At 41.7% G+C, this 26,135-nt stretch overlaps 1 protein-coding gene across 1 annotated transcript in view; it reads right to left on the bottom strand.

Annotated features, from left to right (window-relative positions):
• Positions 1 to 876: 876 nt before the first annotated feature.
• prss12 (serine protease 12) overlaps positions 877 to 26,135 on the bottom strand; it is a 37,723-nt gene continuing 12,464 nt past the window's right edge. The window contains exons 8-13 of the mRNA XM_084081321.1: positions 19,715 to 19,856; positions 14,666 to 14,871; positions 12,766 to 12,844; positions 11,152 to 11,274; positions 7,361 to 7,656; positions 877 to 3,120 (exon numbers count right to left, since the gene is read on the bottom strand). Of these exons, the coding sequence (XP_083937447.1) occupies positions 2,789 to 3,120; positions 7,361 to 7,656; positions 11,152 to 11,274; positions 12,766 to 12,844; positions 14,666 to 14,871; positions 19,715 to 19,856 (1,178 nt within the window). The 3' untranslated portion in view covers positions 877 to 2,788. The remainder of the gene's footprint in view (positions 3,121 to 7,360; positions 7,657 to 11,151; positions 11,275 to 12,765; positions 12,845 to 14,665; positions 14,872 to 19,714; positions 19,857 to 26,135) is intronic.

The following is a 26,135-nucleotide window of genomic DNA, read 5'->3' as shown; positions in this document are numbered from 1 at the left end:
CTACTGGCACAATTAAAGGACTGTCCAAGTGGCTTTGTGGTGTATGCTACCAAGGAGGGTTGAGTCTGTGGCTGAATGTGCTCTTCCCTGTTGTCATCTGGGATGCTGCTGACAATTTACATTGGAGAATTTATGTAGGCGGCGCGTGCTTGAGTTGAATGAGCGTAAATCAGGTGTGGAGGGTGAACAGGAAAGATAACAGCACGATTCATCTGGGAGCGCAGTGGTTCTCAACCTTTTTAGGCTGCAACCCCCCCAAATAATATTTGAACTGGGGACCCCCACCCTGACAAGCACTTGCAATTGTAGGCATTATATTTTGTTGAAAATAGCAGCGTGTAGATCGGCTATTTTCACAAAATTGTTTTGGTCAATGTTTCACCAATTTTTATTGGTTTGTTTAATGCAGTAATGCTCTTTCTGTCCTGATTTTTTTAGGTATTAAAAAAGTCTTAAAAGTACCACTGGTTTAATGGCCACTGGCCTACTGTGGTCAGATGGTGGTAATCCAGGCAGTGGTATTATAATCTTGATACGTATTATATTGTGAATATTCCTTTTTGTACAAAGGTTCCTCACAGTTTTTTACTGTCTGTTAGGTCAATAGGAGCTGTTCCTCTAGCAAACAAAGACTACACAGAAAATGGTTGTCATTCCTGTGAACATTGTTTGACATGCCATCGCTAAGCACTGTGTGTGTGTGTGTGTGTGTGTGTTTCTTTTTAAATTGTCTGACAAGTAGTGCTCACTTTCTCACTCGGCAGACAGAATAGAGCTCAAAGAGTTCCGTTGTACAGACTCACTAATGGTACCTCCAGGAACAGTGGGAGTGACCAGAGACCACTCACACACAACATCTTTAACAAAATCTTGGTTTATGAAACAATGGCACATTTCAGGTCATATTTGTAAGCACCAAATCAGAAGGTAGTTAAGTGTCTATTATATTCAAGTGTATTAAATTGTCTCCCTTCGATATCAAAGACAAAATCACAATACTGGAATTACATTACTAGGACAATAGGACATACAGTACATTATGGCAGAGAGAGTGCCTTGCTCAAGCGTGATATATAATTAGTTGCACACTGAAAATAGCATATCTACAAGTTCACAAGCACGCAATCTGCCATGTTGCCATGCATTGTGAGCTTGTAGATCTGCTCTTTTTGGTGCACCACACCTGCATGTAACAACTCAGGCTTAACTCTAACTGCAGGGCTTTAAGCACTATTGTGGCAATGACAAAGGTTGAATACTTGTTTTTGTAAAGAAATAAATCACAGTATTATACAACACAACCAGGCAGTTCCTAACAAAAATAAAATGGACAAAGGAAACATAGAGAACATTTCTGGCGTTTTAACTCTTAACTGCAGGACTTTAAGCACTATTGTGGCAAAGACAAACATTGAATACATGTTTTTGTAAATTGCCGGTCGTAACTCAGAGACAGATCATTCTAAAGAACAAAAGCCTGCTCCTACCTTTCAATAGAATGCTCAACACAAAGCACCAAATATAATGCATTAAGTACCTTAGTGTCAGACATGCTAAGTGCATGTCTGACAGTTCACAAAACGCAATCACTTTTAACATGATAATTGTATGTGCTGCATGTACAGTATGTACAGTGTGTGTGTGTGTGTGTGTGTGTGTGTGTGTGTGTGTGTGTGTGTGTGTGTGTGTGTGTCTGTCTATGGGCACAGGTGTATACTTGAATCTATTTGTGCATTATTAAGTTTGTATTTAGAGATATCTTGGTCCCTCTTCAACACGTTTCAATAACTCTTTCCTGTACCTTGAAGTCTGTTCATGTGAGTGTAAATAGAAAACAAAAAGAAATAAATCACAGTAATAAACACAACCAGTTCCTAATGAAAAGAAAATGGACAAAGTCAACATAGAGAACATTTCTGGCTATAATTTAGATTTAAAATGATGCTGTTTTAACGTAATGCACTATCACGTCAAATAAACAGACATATACACAAACACAGAGATGAGATTCAGTATACTGTCCAAAAACTTACTGTTCAACAGAGTCAAATAAGTGCTAATAAGTTAGAGAGATGAAAGAAAGGTGTTGGGATCGTTTACGTACAACTCTAGTCCCTTCTCTCCCTTTAAAATACAAGTTACAAGTTCCCCAAAGCAATTGAAGAACAATACTGAACTGGTCAATCCCTTCCAAAGTCCAGTCATAATGTCTTCACCCTGAAGTCAGTTATTCATACTGCAGACCACACGGTTTCAACCCAGTCAGGCGTGAGACTCATTTCAATGAAGGACTCCACTTATAGAGTTAACCCATTCAATCCGGGAATGTATCTGTGTGATTTTATATGTCTTTGGCTATTCAAAAATAGCACAACAAAACATTTTGAGATTGGGGTCCGCGGCCAAATACATATTTAAAAATGTTTTCTACATCCTAAAAGTATGTTGCTACTGTATATCAGTGGTGCTCCAACTTTTTCATGTCAAGGACCCCCAAAATGATATGTATTTGGCCGCGGACCCCCATCTCAAAATAGGTTGTTCCAGGGACCCCCAGAAGATCGTAGTAAATTATGTTTGCTTTAAAACATAATATATATATTCAAAGATTTGCAAAACATGTCCACGATTTAAGAAAAAAATGCAGATCTACAAGTTCATAGGGCGGCACTCTGCCTCGCTATGAACTTGTAGATCTGCTATTTTTGAATATCCAAAGAAATATTAAAATGACACAGATGCGTTCCCGGTCATAATGGAGTAAACAGTCGCCTTTCGCACAGCAGCTTTAATTCTTCTCATTCGCCCCCAAATCTCGTGCCATGACTTTGTGTATCCAGGGGATGAAGGCGGAGACTTTGGTGTACACGCCGGGGGAGTGCTGGGTCCTGCAGGCCTGACCCCAGGACGTGACCCCGTACGCCACCCAGCCCCCACCCGGACGCTCACACACCAACGGACCCCCGCTGTCGCCGCGGCAGCTATCCACGCGGCGCTCCGACTGAGCGCTGCCGGCGCAGAGCATGCGGCGCGTGAAGGCACCCTGGTAATGCTGTTGGCAATGGCGACGAGGGAGGAGGGAGACGGGGGCCTGCTGCAGGGTCTTGGAGTACGAACGCCCTGAGAGGAGGAGGGACAACACATTAAAAAAGCAGTGGTGGACAGCAACAAAGTACATTTACTTGAGGACACGTTGTGGGCTTGCAGATCTGCTATTTTCACTATTTTTATATTCTTTTCTGGAAACTCTTTGAATTTGTTGGAAAATGTCAACATTTTAACACAGCAATGCATTGATGAAGTTGTTCTCCAGTACTTCAACTCAAGAACAAATTTGACAGAGCAACTTTCACTTGAATAATATTTGACCACGAGTATTTATACTTTCGAATACTGAGATTGAGAACTTTGTTCACCACCGATTGAAAGATTTTGAAGTGAGAAACACTTTCACAAAAACGACTTCACTTTCACTTCTGCGTGCAACAACACGGTTGCTCGACAAGGTTGTAAACGAGGCTTTTTTTATTGTTGGGCTGAGCAGACTGCGCACAGTACATCCTGTTCACATGTAATGCTGTGATGTTATCACATCATCAATGCAAAACAAACAGCCGTCAAAAACTACAGGTGCATTCTCTTGACACACAATGGCACTAAGAGGCTTTCATTCCTGGCACGTCATGTGAAAAACAGGACAGGCATGTCTATCAATGTCTTGTCAAAGCACGTATCGGTATCAAGAATAAGTCTGCTGCGAAGTGATGTGTGATGCAAGTGACGTAGAAAAGATATATATATCTACAAAGCCAGGAATTTTTCTCTTGTGTGGGTCTGTCTGTCTGTGTTCCTTTTACGCCCATTATGGAGTTCTCCCAACTTTCTGTGTCATACTGATACTATGATGACTCATAGACTGGTCCCCCAAGTTCTGTAAAACGGGTATTGCACTAGTTAGAAATCCACTGCTTAAGACCTGAAGCCGATTCTACATGTCTCCTAAATTTCAACAGTATTCTGAAAAACGTATGTTTCTATATCAGTGGTGCTCTATCTTTTTCATGTCAAGGACCCCCAAAATTATATGTATTTGGCCGCGGACCCCCAGAAAAATATTTTGTTCCAGGGACCCCCCAGAAGGAAAGATTTGAGTTAAAAATGTTCGCTTTAAAAATATATATATTCAAAGATTTGCACACATTTTCACGATTTTTCAAAAATAGCAGATCTACAAGCTCGTAGCGCGGCACTCGGTGCCGTGCTATGAGCTTGTATATCTGCTATTTTTGAATAGCCAAAAGTGTAAAATATTGCTTTTTAGCTCAAATCTAAAAATGACACAGTTCCAGGTCTTAATGGGTTGATCAGGTCAGGTGGGACCACTGGCTGACAAGAGGTCGTTCTTAGCTCAGCAGTAGAAAGCAGTAGAAAGTTTGAGTAGGAGAACCGAGGTCCTTTATGTATTTATTTGAGAGGGACATGTCTGGTATGTTAATGAACAAGGCATTACAATCCAGTACAGCATTGTATTGTACAGTACAGTAAGGAATGCTGTGTTTAAGTTTAAAGGAGTTAGCAAGAATGCAACTTTTCATCCTTAGTCCCACAAGGTAAAAACGGAATACAAAACAAGTACAATAAGTTTGAAAGTCGGGTAGCTTTAAAATCCTCTAAGCTCTAGTTTACATGATTATTGCTTTGAGGTGTAGGGCAAGTATTAAGGCACTATTTGAAGTAAATCCAAGTGATAGCTTAAAAAGTGCATGGGATTAAAGGGGGTGTAAGTGATTGTTGTTTTGTGTTAAATCTTCCAAGAACAATAGTGCAGGGGTCTTCAACGTGTTTCAGGCCAAGGACCCCGTAGCTGAGAGAGAAAGAGAGAGAGAGAGAGAGAGAGAGAGAGAGAGATGAAGCAGGGACTATATATCATATAAAATTGTGTTTCAACTTCCTTTTTTTAAGCCTTACATGCAACTTGATAAGATGCTTTCAAACCTAGCTCACCATATTTAGCTGATTGTCTCATCAACGTCTGTCAACAGATTTGAATTATTCCCCAGGTTTTTATTTTAAGTGACTATGGGTTGAGAGATTTGAGACTATCTTGGAAGTAATCCACAGATGTTTGTGACTAGGTGACTATGGCTTGTCTCCAAGTGACACTGCAGCTTTGATGGATTCAAAGATTTGTTTGACAGCACTACGAGCAGTGGTGTAAATTCAATGTTTTTGTTTGTTTGTTTGTAATAAGTTATTAGATTACTATCAGAATATAGAATAGAATATCTTTTCTGCACCAAATATCTTTTCCGAAAAGAGCCGAGCTGAGCAGCGACATGTTTTGATCTGGCTAATTTTGCAGAATGTTCCCCAGAATGTGGTTAACAAAAAAGGTATAGCACCTTTAAGTAGTTCTCCAAACAGGTTTTTTTCTGCAAAATGTTTTGCCTATGGGGAGAGTCAGTATATATATTGATACATGTCTTCACATTTTGCAATACTGTATTTTGCTGTATAAAATATGTTTGTTTGGCACATGCTGAAAAAAAACATGGTGTTTTGTTCTATCTCGGATAGGAAAATCTGAAATATTAAAGCCCCTTTGAGCACTGTGCCCCCCCCCCCCCCCCCCCCAACTTTGAAATCAAAATTCTGTCCCTGCATGGTCAACATGAATTGGTTCCCATGACACATCTGTCTTTCTTTTTCTCTCTCTCCTTCACTATGACCTCACTTGTCTTAATTCCCTCTCCATGGTGGCTTAGGATGATAATGTACGTATTTGCAATATTTTCTTGTGCATATGAGTATGTGTTCACACGCACACGCGCACGCGCACGCGCACACGCACACACACACAAACAAACACGCTTGCGGCTGGCGTGTGACATCTGACTGAGAGTCAGCCAAACTAAACAGCTGTACAATGCAGATATCTCACCCTAAGCTACCCTAACACCTCACCTCGATATAACACCCTGTAAATAGCCTATCTTCTCATTGCAAAACGACACACGCTCTTACACAATCTTACGCAAAGAAAAAACACAATCATTAGAAAACACAAGCATGCGTCGTCGTCCCCCCCCCCCCCCCCCCGCATACAGTGTCTCTCTCACGCTCTACAGTCCCACGTGAATGGCTGTTTAAAAGCTGCTGCGACTAATGACATCAGTGACTAATGACATCAGCATTCTGCTCACAGTTCACTCGAGATGTGTGTCTTTGTACACGTTCAAGTGTTGGCCAAACACAGATGTTACAGAAAGCTGGAGAAGTCAAACAAACACTCACTATGGGAAGAATAGTTCACTGGATAGAGCATCATTAGCTAATTAATCATTAGAAAACCTATTTATTCCTGTACGTAAAAAAAATCTACAAATGTCTTCTAAATCTTAACAGTTTTATGAAACACTTATGTTGCTATAATATCAGTGGTTCTCAAACCTTTTCATGTCAAGGACCCCCACAATTATATGTATTTGGCCGCGGACCCCCATCTCAAACTATTTAGTTCCAGGGACCCCCAGAAGCAAAGATTTGAGTAACAAATGTTCGCTTAAAAAAAAAAATGTATTCAAAGATTTGCAAACATTTTCATGTACAAGCTCATAGTGCCACACTCAGTGCCGCGCTATGAGCTTGTAGATCTGCTATTTTTGAATAGCCAAAGTATAAAATAATTGTTAAAGTGGTTGCTTTCCCTATTGAGCACCCTCTACGTATCCCTGAGGCTCTCGTTGACACTCCCCTTGATACTCTCGCTGACACTCTCTGACACTCCCCGTTCCCAATCACCACCACATTAAATACACCTGTAATCGCAAGACGTATCTCATTTGTTCTGCTTCCCACGCTCTATGCTATGTGTATATATTTTTTAACTCTTTGACATGGTTATTTTAGATTTTATCAAACCTTCCCCTCTCCACCCACCTCCTGTTTCGTCTTCTACCCTTCTACAAGCTCAAAGCGCATCATGGTCTGCTAAGTTCGCCACACGATACCGTCTTGCGACAGATCAGCTATAAATCAACTTTAGTATCATTCAGGTACTTTAGTATCCTGCAGCTGCACCTGCACATTCCATTCAAATGTTATTAAGTCATTCAACCACAGGTGTGGTCTTTTACCAGTGAAAAGCCATCTATTGAATGCCTATCCTCATTTTAAAATGACCAACCACTAAAGCATAGAATAAAAGCCGTACTTAAAGGTAAAGTACATAATTGCAAACAAATTGCTCCCCACTTTGAAGGACTTTCGGTGTACATGGAACACACACACACACACACACGCGCGCGCACACACACACGCACACACGCACACGCGCACACGCGCACACAGACACACGCACCTGTGTCTCCCCAACCAGTAATGTGACAGTTGCTGGCCTGTTTGAGCACTCTCTCTTTCCTCAGCGGCAGACAGGCGGGCAGGACATGACGGGTGAACGACACACACACTCCCGGCTGCAGGCCCATGGCCCCCGGTGACAGGCGAACCAGGGCCAGGTCGTAGTCGTTGCTGTGGGCACGGTAGCTAGGATGGAGGACAATGTGATGGACGCCGTACTCCTCTTCGTATTCCTCTGGGACCAGGGAGTGGTAGTCACCCACCCGGACTTTATAGTGCTTTGTGTTGTTCCCGTACCTGGATGGAAGGATGAAGGACAGAGAGGGGGGGGGATTGAGAAAGACATCAAAGACATCAAAAGACATGCAATACCTGGTACTACATACAGCATTTTCCTCTATGTCCAGTGATGCTTCTTTATTTTATGTGGGCCAGAAAAGGGACACACTGAGATCACAGTCAAACACTTAACATTATGCTTAGGGCTAAGCACATGATTAAAGCAGCACTATGTCACTTTTTCTTTTATGAATAAAATACAATTTTGTCCAATCTGTATGGATTTTGACATGGATTTTGACTTGAAGGTCAATATTCAATTTATCCCCTGAGCAAGCAGGCAGGCTCTATTAGCTCAATGGTAAAAATGTCAGCACTTGTGCAGGAAACCGGGTTCAAATCTGGGGTAGAAAAGGAGAGTTACATAGTGCAGCTTTAATATAAAACTTTCAACTGAAAACGCATAATTTTTGTCAAGTGACAAGGTCACTCAACTGAAAAAAGTATCAGTTAATTTAGTCAAGTGAAAGAATAGATTAGGCTTTAGTCAGACATGATTCCAAGTAGCTAGGAGGTAATGAATCCACCACATAGACCAATCTCTCCTTGCCTCCTAATCACCCTTCCTCTCCTCTCTCCTAATCACCTTTCCTCTCCTTCTGTCCTCCACCGTTCTCATCCTCCAGTCTCTCTCTCTCAGCATGTTCTACAGTACAGTATTCTGGCCATTGAAATGAACATTTCATAAATGTGTGGTTGTGTATGTGTCATAAAAAAATCATAATAAAAAATGTACAACATGCTGATGATGAAAGAAAAATGGGTACAGAGAGTAAGACTAGGTATAACAAGAAGTTAGGGACGACTGGAACACAGACTGTATAGTCAGTGTTTGAGTGTGCTGCTCCGCTATTTAACCCATTAAAACCGGGAACGCATCTCTGTCATTTTAGATTTCTTTGGCTATTAAAAAATAGTAGATGTACAAGGCAAGCTCATAGTGCCGCGGTATGAACTTGTAGATCTGCTATTTTTGAAAAATCGTGGGAAAAAAATTGCAAATCTTTAAATATATCTATTTATAAAGTGAATATTTGTAACTCAAATCTGGAGGATTTGAGTTACAAATATTTTACAAATGTTCACTTTAAAAAAGCATATATTTAAAGATTTGCACACATGTTCACGATTTTTCAAAAATAGCAGATCTACAAGCTCTTAGCACGGCACTCTGTGCTGCGCTATGAGCTTCTATATATGCTATTTTTGAATAGACAAAGTATAAAATAATGGTTAAAGTGATTAAAACCTTTCCCATTCTTAATGGGTTAACTGTTTAGCGTTTACTGATGGATGAAGTGAAGGAGAGGAGGAAGGAATAAAGATACAGAAGGAAGGGGGGATTAAGAATGAGGCAGAGGGAGGTGAAGAGGAGGAGAGAAGTGGAAGCAGGAGGCCTTTAGGCCGAGCCAAGTCCCCGTGTCCTGTTACAACCACAAGGATCTGTCCGGAAAGAGATCCTGAACTGAGAAGGGTAATGACACTTCTGATCGGCAAACAAGGTACACACATGCGCACGTACACGTACACACACACACACACACACACACACACACACACACACACACACACACACACACACACACACACACACACACACACACACACACACACACACTGACTGGTTTAATAAATCAGAACTGTGTGTGTTTGTGTGTGTGTGTGTGTGTGTGTGTGTGTGTGTGTGTGTGTGTGTGTGTGTGTGTGTGTGTGTGTGTGTGTGTGTGTGTGTGTGGGTGGGTGCATGTGTGCGCATGCGTGCGTGTGTGTGTGCGAGAGAGAGAGAAAGAGAGAGCATGTTTATCAGTGCTCACATATTTGATCACCCTATTTCAGCTACCCTATGAAAGGTGACACTGCGATCTTGGAAGTGGTGAAGTTAATATCCATGTGTGTTACAGACAGATGACTTTTCAGAGCGTTTAACAGTCGAAGCCAGCAAGTACAGCTCTGTGGATTGATTGATATGGAAGCAAAGTGGGGAAAATGCCTTGTAATGTATTATTTCACTCATAATCCTTAATTTCGGTGACAACGGTAAACTATATGCTCTCTAAAGGATTTGCCTGCTGTCTTATATTTTATTTTTATAAAATATATACTATATATATATATATATATATATATATATATATGTTCTTTTTTTTGTCTATATCTGCTATTTACTAGAGGTATAATTATTAAGGGGCCACCTCCTTTTTTCCCTCTACACCAAATCTCTTCAGCAAAATAGCCAATGTATGTCGGCTATTTTCCCCGAATGATCCCCTATTTTCACTGGAAGTTCACCTATTATGACATGCCCACAACAGGGACACTAGGGTTCATGTGTCTAGTGTGAAGTACTACTGTACATACTTAGGAATTTCCCAGGTGTAACATTTCAAAACTCAATAGCAGTCTGACATCCTAGTATACATACATCCTCACGCTCACATTACACATCCTTCCATATAAGGGCTTTAGGGCATCAGGAAGTGGTTCATTCCAAAATGGAATAGGGAAGACTTTTGAATTTCTCCTTGTCCCCGATGTGGAATTACTGAGATGGATCACAGGTAGAACCGCGTACGAGAGGGCGAGTTTGTGTGTAATGTGATCCATACACTGGCTGTGAAGGAGCTCTGGGTTTCTAAGCAAAACAAACCCCTGGAAATTATAACTGACAGCACAACCGAAAGATATTTATCATAATCAAAACACACTGTCTGACAACAACAGACATCACAATGAACATTACAGACTTAAATGCCTGTAGGCGACAGCCCTCAATTATTTGTGGTCTTTGCATGCAGCCCCCCCCCCCCCGACACACTCTTTCTGTCTCTCCCTCTCTGTATCTCTCTTTCTTCTTTATTTTTCTAAGTATGCTTTCCCTCTGCCGTTTACACAAGTTGAAAAATGGGACGTTCTTGACGCCATTGTTGAGGCCCCCAGACCAGATGAAGTGGCTGAGATGAGATGAAGTCGGTATGGACGCAATCGCAGATGCCACGCTCACCACTAACACCAGAGCAGTGGTCACTCCATCATGTTGTGGTTAGGCCTATTGTCAGAATATCGAGTATGCTTTCATGAGAGAGAGGTTTAAGACCAGGGGGCTGGGAAGTCTGTTGAAGAAATGTTGGGGCTTCGGGGGGAGGAAATGGCTTCATGGAAGCTCTGTGGTGAATTAAAACTTACACACGAAGTCTTGCGAAACAAAGACAGACACAGGCGTGCGTGTACAGACATTACACACAGAAGCACACATATACACACGATATAGGGTGTTTGTTTGTTTGTTTGCAACTCGAAAACAAAGCAAGTACTTAATGTAATTAAAGGACAGTTTTAACTCTTTTTTTTAACTCATTATGAATTATTCTTGACTGGGAGTTCACGTGCAATGACAAACACATTGAATTGAGATAAACGATTCATGTGTGTGTCCAGCTGTGTGCAGGGTGTTACCTCTTGAAGCAGTGGGCTGAAGTGAGGACCCAGCATGTGTCGATGAGTGTGGCTCCACACACCAACCTTCCGTCCCCGCGAGATCCTCGCAAACGGATCGCGGCCTGCCATGGCCAGCCTCCCCTTCATGCACACACACACACACACACACACACACACACACACGCACACACACACGCACACGCACACGCACACATACACACACGCGCACACACCCCATAATAAATACATGCAAAGCACAAACATGCAGAATATAAATAGGTACACACTTTAAATAATTGGCCACATTCTCACGGCTTGTGCTCAACTATGAGTCACACTATGATATCACGCAATTCGAAGCACACAGCATGGCGTGTCCTGTCCACATCCTCATATCTCTATATAAGATGACTTTATTGCATTTATTGGTGGAATATAAACACTGAGTTTGTTCACATGGAAAGTTACATGGGCATGCTGTACCGAATGCCCATTTACACATAAAGATATTCATCCACATACATATTTGACCACACACATGTCAAAGGTCATGGCATAGAAATAACACACACACAATGATATTCATGTTGACAGAATGGTGTTGTGTTTCTGTATGCATACTCTCCCCTTGACATCCTGTTTCCAGTAACAGATGGTGCATATGAATGAGTAGAGACAAAGCAACTCAGCTGGAAGACATTTGAGTAGCTTCCTTAAACGTAGGCTCCATTGAGCATTTTAGTAGATTGCTTTATATTGTATTATACTGTATATTATATTCATTATTATTTTATTGTATTTTTTGTTAATAGCCAAGTGCCAGAGCCTCCCCCGGTCCCGGCAGAGTAGTTCCGAATAAGAGGACTGAAGGGCCCTGTCTTTCCCTAAGAGGACTGACCGTGGGTAGCTACTGGTACGTAAGTCGGGGCTTGATCAACCACGGCTGGGTCATCTGGGTGAGGGTGTATGTTGCGAGACCCGAAACACACGTCCCAGGTGCATCCACGTGATGTTTTTTATTTACAGGGTTTTTATGACCTGCTACTGTATGTTGACTAATAGTCAACTCTTTCTTTCCTCATTCATTCCGCATTCTTCTTCATCCAGTTTAATGAGGCCACTGACTCTATGTGGTGATTTGAAGGTTGGGCATTCATCGATGGTAGTCTGTGCTTTTCCACATTCACAGAGATCCGTAGCAGACACTCCTGATCTCTGTGAATGTGTAAATTTCCTGTATGTGCCCATAACTATTACACCATCATAATTATAAATAATTAATAAACTATATAATAATTACTTATATCTCATCATAATAACTAACTATATTTCGAAATGAACTGTATGCTGACATCGACAATGATATTTGATTTTGAACAAATGATCCATCTTTTGTGCTTGCTTAGAGTATAATACTCAGATTTTGTGTTGTCTTGTGTTTTTTTGTTCTTTTGCAAATGTTTTTGTACAAGTGTGTTTAAATTGTATTACTGTCTTTAGGACGCCCTGGAAAACATCTCAAGGGGTTATTCCTAACAAAGAATTTCAAACAACATTTCATGAATTCATTCCTCTGTTTGTTTCTCTTCTTAAGACGGTGTTTACCTCTCTATCTAGGTCATTTCATCTTACCTCAGAGAGTTCTCTCCTCCAATGATTCGTCGCTGCCGAGTGTGTATGAGCCGCAAGCCACAAACGGCATCCACGCTTTCTGATGGAGACATGGGGGAAAAAATGTTGGGGTGTCTGTGAGTCTGCGTGCACAGATGCGAGAATTGATTGAGAAACCATACATTCAGGCTTAAATGGTGCCCTTATTAGATTATTAGACAGATTGCATTTATAAATGAGAGCTCACTTTCATATTACAGTATGTGTGCATGTGCACAGTAAAGTCTACAAACTGCTTTTTCAGAGGATCAACTTGACCAGACCACATCCAGGCGTAACACACACTCCTGATGCGTGTGCATGACTTTGGCAGTAGACTGTGGCGTGCTGTTAAGTGTGTGAGCGCACACACGTGTGCATGTGTAATTGAGACAACTGGGCGAGTCTAACATCTGCCCTGCTGTGTGACAGACAGGGTGAAGTAATATTACAGCTCTCTCCACTTTACCATCTGGAGACACACACGCACACACACACACACACACACACACACACACACACACACACACACACACACACACACACACACACACACACACACACACACACACACACACACACACACACACACACACACACACACACACACACACACACACACACACACACACACACACACACACACACACACACACTGGTGACACACACACTGGTGACACACACTTTCACCCTCTTTACTTGTTTCTCTCACACTTAGAGAACCCTTCACCTCTTGCCTTTTCATTCGTCATTTGTTTCTCATTAGTCACTGAGTGTGAAACAATGGACGTATTTGTTTAACACACATTCTCCACAGGTTCAAAATCACAGACGCTCTTTTCAATTTAATAGCCTATAGTTAATCTGGAAAGAATGTTTTTTCCAATATTTTAAGATAACTAGTATATCCAGTCTTAAAGGGATATTTCACTTTCAATTTAGATATGATATACATTTTATCAGACACGCCCCCTTCCTATACAAACCCATTATAACTTCAAACTCCATTTTTAACATGTTAGATTCATCAAAAACACCCGTCCTTGGTTCTGGTGACTCACCCTCCTAATACGTGAGTATTAGGAGGTATTTTTAATATTTTTTTTGGAAAATGAAAAACATTAAAAACAATTAAAAAAATTAATAAGATAAATGAAAAAAGTTATCAAAAAAACACGGCCCCTTCGCGTATTAGGAGGGCAGGGTGAGTCACCAGAACCAAGGATGGGTGTTTTTGATGAATCTAACATGTTAAAAATTTAGTTTGAAGTTTGTATAGGAAGGGGGCGTGTCTGATAAAATGAATATCAGATATCTACATATTGAATCAAGCAACTTAAACACTGTCTGGGGGGCTCACAAACGCCTGAGTAGATGATAAAATGACCCAAAGTTTTTTTGAAAGTGAAATATCCCTTTAATACCTTAATATCCTTTATTAATTTATTCTTTTAAATAAGTGTATATTACATTAATGTTTTAACCACTTTTACAGTAAAAAAACAGGTTGTTATTGTAAATGAAAACTGGTTCTCAATGAATTCATATACACACACTAATAAGGCGCAGCTTGCGGAGCTAGTTCAGGCCAGGCAACTCAAGGGATTGTGCCAACCGATCAGGTGACTAGTCACATGCACTTTTCTCCTGGTCGGGTGGTTATAGGTACTGGCATGTAACATTTATTAAAATGTTATGCTTACAGGGAGTGAATGGATTCAGAGCCCTGACGCCAAACTATGCTTTATATATGCTTCCTATATCTATGCTCAAGCATGCTCAATAAATATATATTCTAATCCAATCCAAGAGTTGTCTGACTGAATTGGGAATACGGATATATATGTTGATATACAGAGGCCAATTCATTAGCATCACTGACCTTTGATCTCTTTAGAGCTGGACTGTGATTGGCCATAGTCACAGATGACGCCTGCATCCTCAGTATGGCGACAATTGTGTGAACCTGGTGCCTGTTTGATACAGTCGACTAGTGAGCGCTCCTCGCCACTGCATTTCACGTTGTCCACATGGATGGGCCCCGTGCCCTCCCCAAAGTATGCCATCACACGTGCCTTTGCCACGCCACTGGGAAGCACAGAGAGAGATCACATGGGGAAATCATTTGAGTGAATCCAAATTGAATGAATGAATGAATGAATGAGTGACTCGATGCATTGTGAGCTTGTAGATCGGCAATTTTCGATGAAAATATTTGGTATAGAGAGGAAAAAGGAGAGGACCACGTACAGTATAGACCCATGGGGTCAATGTAAGTATAGGGATTAAGTGATTAATTTAAAAGTAGTTTTGTGTGGCAATTCAGATATGGTGATTTGTTCTGTCTCATAAAACCTTTCATTGATGTAATGAAGTAGAGAGGGTTGAAATGTTGAGATCGTTTCCATGTAACAAAAACACACATAAGTGGTCGAAGTAGACTAGACTAACACCACATACAGTTCAGTATGTCAGTAACAACAAATAGTAGTGTCAAATCACAACAAATCCTATTCTTCATCTGTCTCTCTATTACAGTTTATGAGTGTGTGTGTGTGTGTGTGTGTGTGTGTGTGTGTGTGTGTGTGTGTGTGTGTGTGTGTGTGTGTGTGTGTGTGTGTGTGTGTGTGTGTGTGTGTGTGTGTGTGAGTCAGCCCTTTGTCTCCATGTATTTAGACAGTGATGACATTTGAGCAGAGATGTTATGGTTTGACATTCTCTGGCCATGACACAAACCACCTCAAACCTCTTTCAATCTGATAACAACTGTGTCTGTGACACACTATCATACCCTCACCTCTGACTTCAATTAGCACCAACCCAGCACAGCGCCCCACACGTGTGCGAGTGTGTGTGTGCGCGTGTGCGTGCGCGTGCGCGTGTGCGTGTGCGTGTGTGTGTGCGAGTGCCTGCCTGCGTGCGTGCGTGCGTGCGTGCGTGTGTGTGTGTGTGTATACGTGTATGTCTGTGTAATGTGCGTGCATGTGTGTCCTCTTATGAATGGCTCTTTACTCTCATTTTAATTAGGAATGATAGCTGACCGACCAAGAAGATCTCATGTTGTTTCCCAGGGGCAGGTTGATTGGCAGGGTTCATTTAACTGGCGGCTCCACAGGGAAGCTGCTGTCTGTTACTGAGACATCTAGTTTTCTGCCTGTGCCTCCCAAAGATCCCTGTGGTGCTTTAGCGCACAAAGGTTAAAGCCAGAGGGTCCAATTCAAAAGGAGTGCACCGCCCACGCACAAGCAGAAGAAGTCAATTGAAACAAATTCTGGAAACTGACATCAAGGCTGCATAGAGTTTCTGTGGAACAGTATATTTGAGTACATAATAAAACTGGACCTTTCGTTTTTTTGGTACTAGACAATGGGAACTTTGCCCATTCACCAAGGGTTTAGGTCTGCACAGTTCTTGTTGAAGATTTTTGGTACATACAGTACGTGATATGTGGGACTTACCAAACAGCACCGTAGGGGCAGGACTAACATCACTGTTTATCGCTGATTGGTTACACATTTGCATCACTCAAGCAACTGATGGTGAGAGGGAACTGCCATGTTTAAATGAATTAGTTATTTCGCATTTTAATGTTTAGGAGGTAGGGGAGTCTCAGTTTTCATCCTTCAGTGTGCGAGCCCCTTCTTTTTGTTTATGGGCATTTCAATGTTAGCCTTTGTAGAAGAAGGGATATCAGCATAATTGTGAAAACCACGGTACCAGGCGGCAACGATGACGTACAAGCTCTCGTAGTCATTTGGTCAGCGCCAGCGGATGAATGACAACGGAAGATTGAGGGAATGAACGAGAAGGTACCTCCGAAAATATCAGAGCATTTGAGGGAAATGGGCTACGAATGTGATCTTGAACGACTGAGTCTAGTGTTGGGTCGTATTTTTGTGCAATCGAAAAGGGCCCTTAAATGCAGCCGAACGTTAGGAAAGGACGGAGGTGTGAAGGTTTTATGTTTATGTAAAAACACAACTATTTAACTATTTACTCTAATAATAAATGAGCAGGAGTGTTGCACCTCCCTCGCTTTCCGATAAGCTTCAACCAGCTCTTGGTTGGTGCTTAACATTTTGCCTGGTCACAGGTAAGAAATAATAAAAGATGTTACCGACAGAAACCAACATCGTTTTCTGATTATTTCTTTGACCACTTAAGATAATAGAACCGATCTACAAGCTCATACCATGTCACATGAGCTTGTAGATCTGCTATTTTTGCTATTTAAAATAATAGATTTTTCAAAATTCGTAAAATCTTAGTCTTAAAATCTTTTGACATAAAAAAAAGTTGAAAAAAGGTTGAAAGTGGTTAATGAGCTTAAATATCTTTAAAAATGAGTCCACACCTAGCTCTGTCCTCTGAGTGGAATCACTTTGTCCAGAGATGGAGAAGAACTACAACATTTTGGCTTTGCCAACCAGAACACATTCCTGGATTTCATTTTTTTTTTATGTTGAACTTCTTAAACGGTGTGAGTTGCACAATAATAAGCCCATTGTTTAAGCCTCTCCTGCAGACAGAATTAGGTCATAGGAGCACAGTTCATTGCTCTAATGTTAGGCCTCATTTGCACTGCTAGCATATTAGTCTCTTGACGTGCTAGAATATTATAGCCAAAGCACTTGAATGTTGATGAACCACAGTGGAAACAAGCCTTTGGCTTTTTTTGTGATTATCCATTTGGCTTTTGTTTTTACGTACTGCTGTACCTTTGAAACTGTCAATAAAATATTCAAAGTCAACTAACATCAAAGAACTCTGTACGCTACACTGCGACCTTAGAGACCCAGATACATAGTTAATGTGTACTTGTCTATCTTCTGTCTATAGGTCTTATGCATGATGTGATGTATGTACATTTTGTGTGTGTGTGCGTGCGTGCGTGTGTGTTGTGCATGTTTGCATGTGTATGTATATTTGTGTTATTACATCCATATTCCATTACCACCACATTAACCTCTCACCCCTTTGTAATGGTCTTTAACCACACCCAGTCCATCATAGTGATGACCCTAACATGACTTTAACACGCCTCTGACATGCACTCTCTCTCTCTCTATCTCACACACACGCAAACACGCACGCACGCGCGCGCACACACACACACACACACACACACACACACACACACACACACACACACACACACACACACACACACACACACACACACACACACACACACACACACACACACACACACACACACACACACACACACACACACACACTTATGCACTCCAGATGTGGCTTTCATCCGCAGTCTGGATATACTGTACGTGTCAGCGACAGGGAGAGATGGGTGAGGGATGAATGTTTCTTGGAAGAGAGTGAAAGAGGAACAAATAAAATAAAACCGTTTTCCATAAAGAGTCTAAGCAGTGCATCCACGGCCCAGACAACATCACTGCGTGGGGCAATTCCTTTTTTTGCAATGGCAGATTCGTCTGGAACCAGGCTATTCACTTCCCAGACCATGTTTTTTGAATAAGGGAAGATATAATGGAAGAAACAGGAGGGTGAAATGAGGTAGTTTGCTTCACTCAAGTGTTCATTAAAGGTCATTCCTTTGTGGAATTACTTTTTGTTTGGGTGTGTTTGTTTGGGCTCTGAGTAGCTGTCAGCCACCAGGCTGTTGAATGAGTTCTAAGCCCTGCCGCCATGTCAGTCACATGAGTGACATACTGTAGGCTGTCACTGCGCCAAAGAACTGGCACTACCACTTACACCTACATGTTTGATATCTGCTGCTAAGTGACAGGGATTTATTTTCTAAGCACGCACATTTTGTATAGTGTCACTGTCGGGCGGAAACTGACAATGTTATTTAGTCACACGCTCTTGTTAATACTTTCCAAATGGTTCAATGTTTATAAAACCCACAATCACACTTTCACTTTCACTTTAAAAATGTTTAATTGCGAGGCACTGTTGCGTGACGAAGTAGAGCATTAATTTATGAAAAACATAAAAAGACGAAAAATGGGGATACAAGGTTTATACCCGACAGCAACAATATGTGATACTGTTGTTCTGTTAGCTGATATTTTCCACTGAAAAATCTTTTTTCTCTGTTCTTTTGACTAGATTTTGAAATTCGATAGATCGCGGGAGCTTTTACGGAAGATAATATCAGCTTTTGATGTGACAATAGACTTGCAGTAGCAGTTGCCTCTGTTGTAGAAGGGACAGACTCAAATCCCTCCTTCTAATGAAAGTATAGCTGATGCCAGCTGTCTCATAGGCAGTGTTCACACAATAAACGTTCTTTCTAAACGTATGTAATCAAGTGTATACAAACAATTGTAAATAATTGAAAGCACACATGGGGTTAGTCGTTTGTCATCCAAAATGTAATCTTTCAATGACACTGTTATGGAATATTATATACAGCATGTGAATGAAATGCATATACAGTAGTGTGATGCGTTGGGATATCTATTGTTGAGAGATACATTGTGAAAATGTGATGAGATGTAAACTGAAGCAATGGTGGTGAGAAAAAGAAGAGAGATACTAGAACAAGAATATGTGTGCCAAAGTGTTGGAGAGGTCAAAAGTGAGTGGAGAGAGACAGACTTAATAAACAGAGTAGGCAATCTGGATTCACTCTCTGTGAGTCTAAACAGAGCCACGCACCTTTTCACCACTCTAGCATTGCCACTCACTTTTCACCTTTATGCTCCTATTTTTAATATCCTGTCCAACACAAAATACGAATCCAAGGATGATGGGGATCAGGGTTGATATAATGTAAGCATGCTCACAAGAGCCTTAGCATACACAGAATCACAGCCTAGTAATTTGGGTATTGTGTAAGAGATGATGATGAGTTTGTCACAAGGATTGTTACGCTTACACTATATCCGCTTTCCAATGAATTGTAGCACTTAGAATAATACACACCCACACACACACATACCTGTAACCCAGCTGGCGACACACCACCTCAGCATCGCGGTCTGTCCAACCGTCATCACACACTGTCCCCCACTGACCAGACAAATAGAGCTCCACTCGGCCCTCTCTGGGGCTCTCTCCTCCCACCAGCCTCACTTGCACACCTGGAAAACACACGCGTGCGCACACACACACACACACACACACACACACACACACACACACACACACACACACACACAATAATAATAATATGGGATTAGTCGTCTGCTGGTAGATCACAGCCTGCAGGGTGATTTTATAAAATAAAAGTTATTTTATTTAAAAATATATATTATGAACAAATCTCAACAGTTATTTATGCCTCCCCTTAGCCGCTGAACTGCACTAAATTATAGTGCATGGGGAATGGGGATGATACATCATCTTGGAAATGTTGGATGACCTCATTAAGGTCCTTATCCAAGACAGGGATTATTTATAGTTGAATTGAATTGAGTGAATTATACATTGTATTCTGTTCATGAAGCAGAGTAGTCCTGCTTTAAGGCCAGAAGCCAAATATCTCCCTTGGCCAGGGAGGATTCCCCTTTGCCTGGGCGGTAGATGTTTGGTTTCCCACGCAGGATAGACCTGTATTACAATCCAGGTGGTTCACAAACAATGTAGTAAGAGTAAGAAATTACCTCTTGACAGGGGAAAATCTGTTGTGGAATCCCAAATTGTGCACTTGAACATCAAATTATAACAACAATAATATAATAATAATATATATATTTAAAAATAAATAATATTAATAATGTAATATATTTACGTAATTAGTTTTCAATACTAGAGATGGTGGCGCTGAAGCAAGCATTATTTTTGACGGCTTGAATTTAAGTGAAGAGACCATCGTCTTTCACATACTGACATTTTCATTGTGCATAACAATTTTTGTGCATTCTATCTCTCTCTCATACACACACACACACACACACACACACACACACACACAGACACACACACACACACACACACACACACACACACACACACACACACACACACACACACACACACACACACACACACACACACACACACACACACAGATGCGTACACATTCATACATATACACTACAGCACTGATCTAAAACCCTAAGACACCTACTCTGACAAAATCACAAAATCACTGACACAAAAGTAAAACCACATTCGTCTACATTTGCTGTTAAGTCTAAGAAACAAATGAATGTAAAATGGTATAAAGTACTGCACCATACAACCCCACACACACACTTTACAACGTAATTGTGTGTATATCTAAAACACTGTGTCATGAATAACATTGAACAACAATGTAAACCTCTTCTCTACCTTCTATGAGGCTTGACAAGCAGACCAAAAAGAGAAAAGAGTGATTGACAGCAGCTAGGAGAGAAAATGAATCCTCAGTGTGTAAACATATGGAAAACTCATTAGTGTTCAGCAAGATGAGAAACGTTTATGTGCGTCTGTGTACGCCTGTGTCTGGGGTGTCTGCCTGTAAGCAGAAACCAATGATGATGGATCTTAATCATAACGCCGGCTGATGTTATTAGCCATCTCGGGATGCATAACTTTTCACACAAAGAAATGGAAGGAGGGATAGAGAAAAAAAAAGAGAGAGAGAGAGAGAGAGAGAGAGCGAGAGAGAGAGGGGGATGAAGAAGATTAATGATCTTTTCATATCAACAGGAGCTTAAGTGTTTCACTTCCTGAGCAGCCTCCCCCACACACTCGTTTCACACACACATACACACGTGCGAGTGCACACACACACACACACACACACACACACACACACACACACACACACACACACACACACACACACACACACACACACACACACACACACACACACACACACACACACACACACACACACACACATGCACGCAGGCTGGCAGGCAGGTCGCGCACACTGAGGTGGTGAGTTGATTATGTGTATGGGAGGAGGCAGGTGTTTCAGTTACTTCCTTTGCATGAAATCTGAACACCTTTGACCTGTATGTAACTCGACAGCCTGTCAGATCAAGTTTGTGTGTGTACGTGTGTGTGTGTGTGTGTGTGTGTGTGTGTGTGTGTGTGTGTGTGTGTGTGTATATTTCTGTCCATGTCAGTTTGTGTGTCTGCATTATGTGTAAGGAACAACATGGATTCAGCTCTGTTGTGCGTGCTTGAGCAAGAGTGTAGCAAACAGTTTTATGATGTTATATGATAGTTACACTGCCAAAGCCTGCAGTGATGAGCATGAATAGACCAGTAAGTGTTATAGTGTAGGCCAAGGGTTCTCTAACCTTAAGGACCCCCAGTTCAGTATGCATTATTAGGTCATGGACCCCCATAACTTTGAGTTACCGACCGTCCGGTATGGGTCCATTTGGTTCCCATGTATTATTCTTTTAGCTGGGGACCCCCTGGAACTCCCTCAATGACCCCTAGGGGTCCCCAGACCCCAGTTTGAAAACCACTGGTGTAGGCTGACTGTTTAGAACCTGCTATGACGTAATGACATCGTATACGTGCTTGTAAAGGTAATGAGACATGTGCGTGTGTGTGTGTGTGTGTGTGTGTGTGTGTGTGTGTGTGTGTGTGTGTGTGTGTGTGTGTGTGTGTGTGTGTGTGTGTGTGTGTGTGTGTGTTTGATTGTGTGTGTGTGTGTGTGTGTGTGTGTGTGTGTGTGTGTGTGGGGGGGGGGGGGGGGGGCATTAAATATGGACAGATGGGAAGATACTTGAATGAATCCTTATTTCAAGCTGCAATTGAGAACTTATTCAAACTCAGGAATAAAACATTATTTTAATCAGTCTGTTTGGTAGAGTATGTTAACTCTTTGCCCGCCGTCAACGAGATTTCTTGTTTTTCTCTTAATGGCATTGCACGCCGTTGACGAGAAAAACAAGATTATAAATACACGATCGCACTGTTCTCTGTACCATCCTTGATTTTTTTTCTCTTCCCACTCGCTTCCCACTTATCCTATGTGAAAATATCCGTAAACCGTTTCCTGTTTCTGGTTTTATCTTGAGTTAACTGGTTTTGGCTAGACATGGTAGTTTTCACAAGATATTAAAACGAAAAGGAAAGCTCTGTTTATATTTTCTTTTCTCTGGACGACGAACAGTTATCCCCTTTGTTTATACCAACGGTCTGACACGATCATAATATATATAAATGTTCTGTAGCCAGAACCCAGACCTGGGTTTGAATCCCGGGAAGGACATGACATTTATGTAATGCAGCTTTAATGTTTTTTCTCTTTTTTTTTTTTTACTTTTGGAAGCTCCTTTTCTCTCACTGTATACTACACAGTAAACTCTGTTAATTTAACTAAGAGTGAACAGATAGAACCAAACAAACCCATATGGGTCCATTTCGTAACATTTGTACACTCTCTGAGTTAAATGAACACTGAGGATTTGACTGTGAAGTGGATACCTGGATAAGAGTCTTAACACGGGAGACACAGTGAAAGCCAGAGGTGATGTGGGAACGTTTAACAGCGTGGAACACAAACACTAGTCTCTGTTTTAAAAGAGAATAGTATGGGAGGTGTGACACACACAGATGTCACACCTCCCTGATGTTATGGCCTCTCGCAGGCACACACTGAATTGTTAGCAAACAGCGAGAGAGAATGTGTGTGTGTGCGTGTGCGTGCGTGCGTGTGTGTGTGTGTGTGTGTGTGTGTGTGTGTGTCTGTGTGTGTGTGTGTGTGTGTGTGTGTGTGTGTGTGCATGTGCGTGCGTTCACAAGAGAGAGAGAGAGGGAAATGTCAAAGCATCGCCTAGCTTATCTGCTTTTCCAAGAGCAGATAAACCAATTTGCTGGTGGTATGCTTACAAAGGGCACACGCACACGCGCACACGCACACGCGCACGCGCACGCGCACGCACACACACACACACACGCGCACGCGCACGCACACACACACACACAGACACACACACACACACACACACACACACACACACACACACACACACACACACACACACACACACACACACACACACACACACACACACACACAAACACGCAGTCGGACGGACAAACTCCCTACTTTGCAACGCTCTCATACCTTGCCAAGCAGGCCGTAACGCATCTTATCGAACAGCTATTTCAGTTTGGGCTGTTGGCAAAGTGGAAAATGTCTCTTGACTCTTTCAACTCCAAAAACATCATCAATTTATCATGAGGGATGAAAACCATGAACTTTTTACAACCTCCACCGGAGCAATCTATCCCAGACCAGGACCCGCTCTGACATTTACTCTCACATACACAGTATACAGTATACTTATGGCACAAACGCTGCTGCTAATGTTTTTCACCACCAATAGGGTGTATAGGATACTCACTGCATTCAAAGCAGATCGACTGTATAAATTGTTTATACACATTGCTGTTGATTATCTGTGTATATATTCCTACAATATGCACATATTACTGGTGATAAGACTTATTTCAGTCCCACTGTCCCAGGTCAGTCCCTAGGTCTTTAAGTCTATTTATATGCCGTTTTTTGTGATAGAATGCACACGATACCTACAGTACTCCTCTATTTCCACCTACTGGTGGCCTATACAAACCTGATCAGCCTCGGCATAGAGAGCCAGGTTGGATGTTAATTAATCTTTATACCGTCTTTCATATTATTATTTTATGTTACTATTCACTTTTATCCCACCCTTACCTGTGTCTTTGTTTCATCCTTACTGCGGTGTTGCTATGACAACTGAATATCCCTCTGGATCAATAAAGGTCTTACTATCCATCTGTACATTAGGGCAGCTGACGATAAAAAACGACACCTGAGGGTGAGGAGCGCCATGGTCCCACTATCAACTATTCCTTGAACGCTGTCCAGCCTAGTCTCATGGCACACTAAAGCTGTCTAGAGGTTGTAGACTTTGGGCTTGATTTAATAGTGCTACCATTCATCCCTTCCCCCATGTCTGTCGGAGAGCAGATCAACCTCTAAAGCTCTCTCTGTGTCTCTCATTAGAAAGAGTTAAGAGGCGCACTTTGTCATAAAACTGATCCTTTGTTCTGCAGTATAGCGGCGTGGCATGATGCCAGCCTCCAAGTTCCTGGGATTTTCATGCCGATGTAGGTGAGGGGCCTCGAGGGAGAGGCGCGAGGCGACTGGTGATGGTGAGGCTTGTTGCAGCGACAGGTTAAATCATCATGATTCTGCAGACTGCCATGTAGTTAAGGCAGGATAAGCCGCCTGGCAGCTGGGCCAATTAAAGCTTGCATGACTTAACAACTTAAGCCCCATATACTTTGTCGTACTACAATTATGGAAAATAGCCAATCTACAAGCTGACAAAGGCTTGTAAATCAGCTATTTTTGACATTTTGGAAGTTTTATTATCATTCTTTATTGAAAATACATCATGTATTTTTGGAAGATTTTCTCCTATAATGACAATGTTCAAAATAAGGACGACCAGGTTGGAAGTGAAAGGAAATGGAAAGTCAAGCTTCATCTGCCTCACTGGGATTCGTTTCCCTCTGCAAGACGAGATGAGGCCTGATTTGTTCCAGATCACGTTTTGGCCCACATTTTCAAAGGTGGACTGATTGCTTATACACTGCCCTTCTCATGTCATGGCTACGGCTACCGAAAGAACATGAAATCAACTACTTCCTCATTTCCTCTTTGTTCTTTGCTTCCTGGCCATGTGTGCTGTGTGGGCAGAAGGAATCCTGTGGTCTCTGTGTTATGGTACGCCGTAAAATCCTCGGTCCCTTCCGGGCCAATATTTTTACGCTCTCTGACTTAAATTAACACTGAGGATTTGTGTCGGGTTTGGGAGTCTCTGTGACTGTTTCATCAGCATTCCTGGCACACACAGGTCTGTGGTGGATTTTGAGTCCCTAGTAGTGTGTGTGTGTGTGTGTGTGTGTGTGTGTGTGTGTGTGTGTGTGTGTGTGTGTGTGTGTGTGTGTGTGTGTTCACTTTCTCAGTTCTTCCAACCCCCACATGCGCTGCAAATTTCCTGGGACGTTGCTATAACAACCTGCCGCCATAGAGATAGAAATCTTACCAGGAAATTCTTATCTGTCAAGTGTTTAGTGTTTATGTAAACACATATACACACACCCGCACCCCCACATGCTGTACAGAGCGTGGAGCATGCCCGGGACCATCATCATAAATATGTGAATGACAAGTGAACAAGGAAAGACTGCTTTCATCTTTTATGCCTCTGACAAATGGAACACTCCAGGACTCTCTGAAACTGGATAAATTGGTCTCTATAGAAACATTTATGCTACTACTTGAGGATGCATTATACAAGGACTGAACCAGCTTTGTGTAGCCCTTATGTATCTGCATTATGATGTTTGTTCATTATATTGCACTTTATTTAAATTTGTGTTGTTGTATATGTTGTGATCACATA

The sequence above is a fragment of the Gymnoscopelus microlampas genome (assembly GCF_963454915.1).
Source record: "Gymnoscopelus microlampas genome assembly, chromosome: 2".
Lineage (NCBI taxonomy): Eukaryota > Metazoa > Chordata > Actinopteri > Myctophiformes > Myctophidae > Gymnoscopelus > Gymnoscopelus microlampas.
This window is presented reverse-complemented; position numbering and strand designations above follow the sequence as displayed.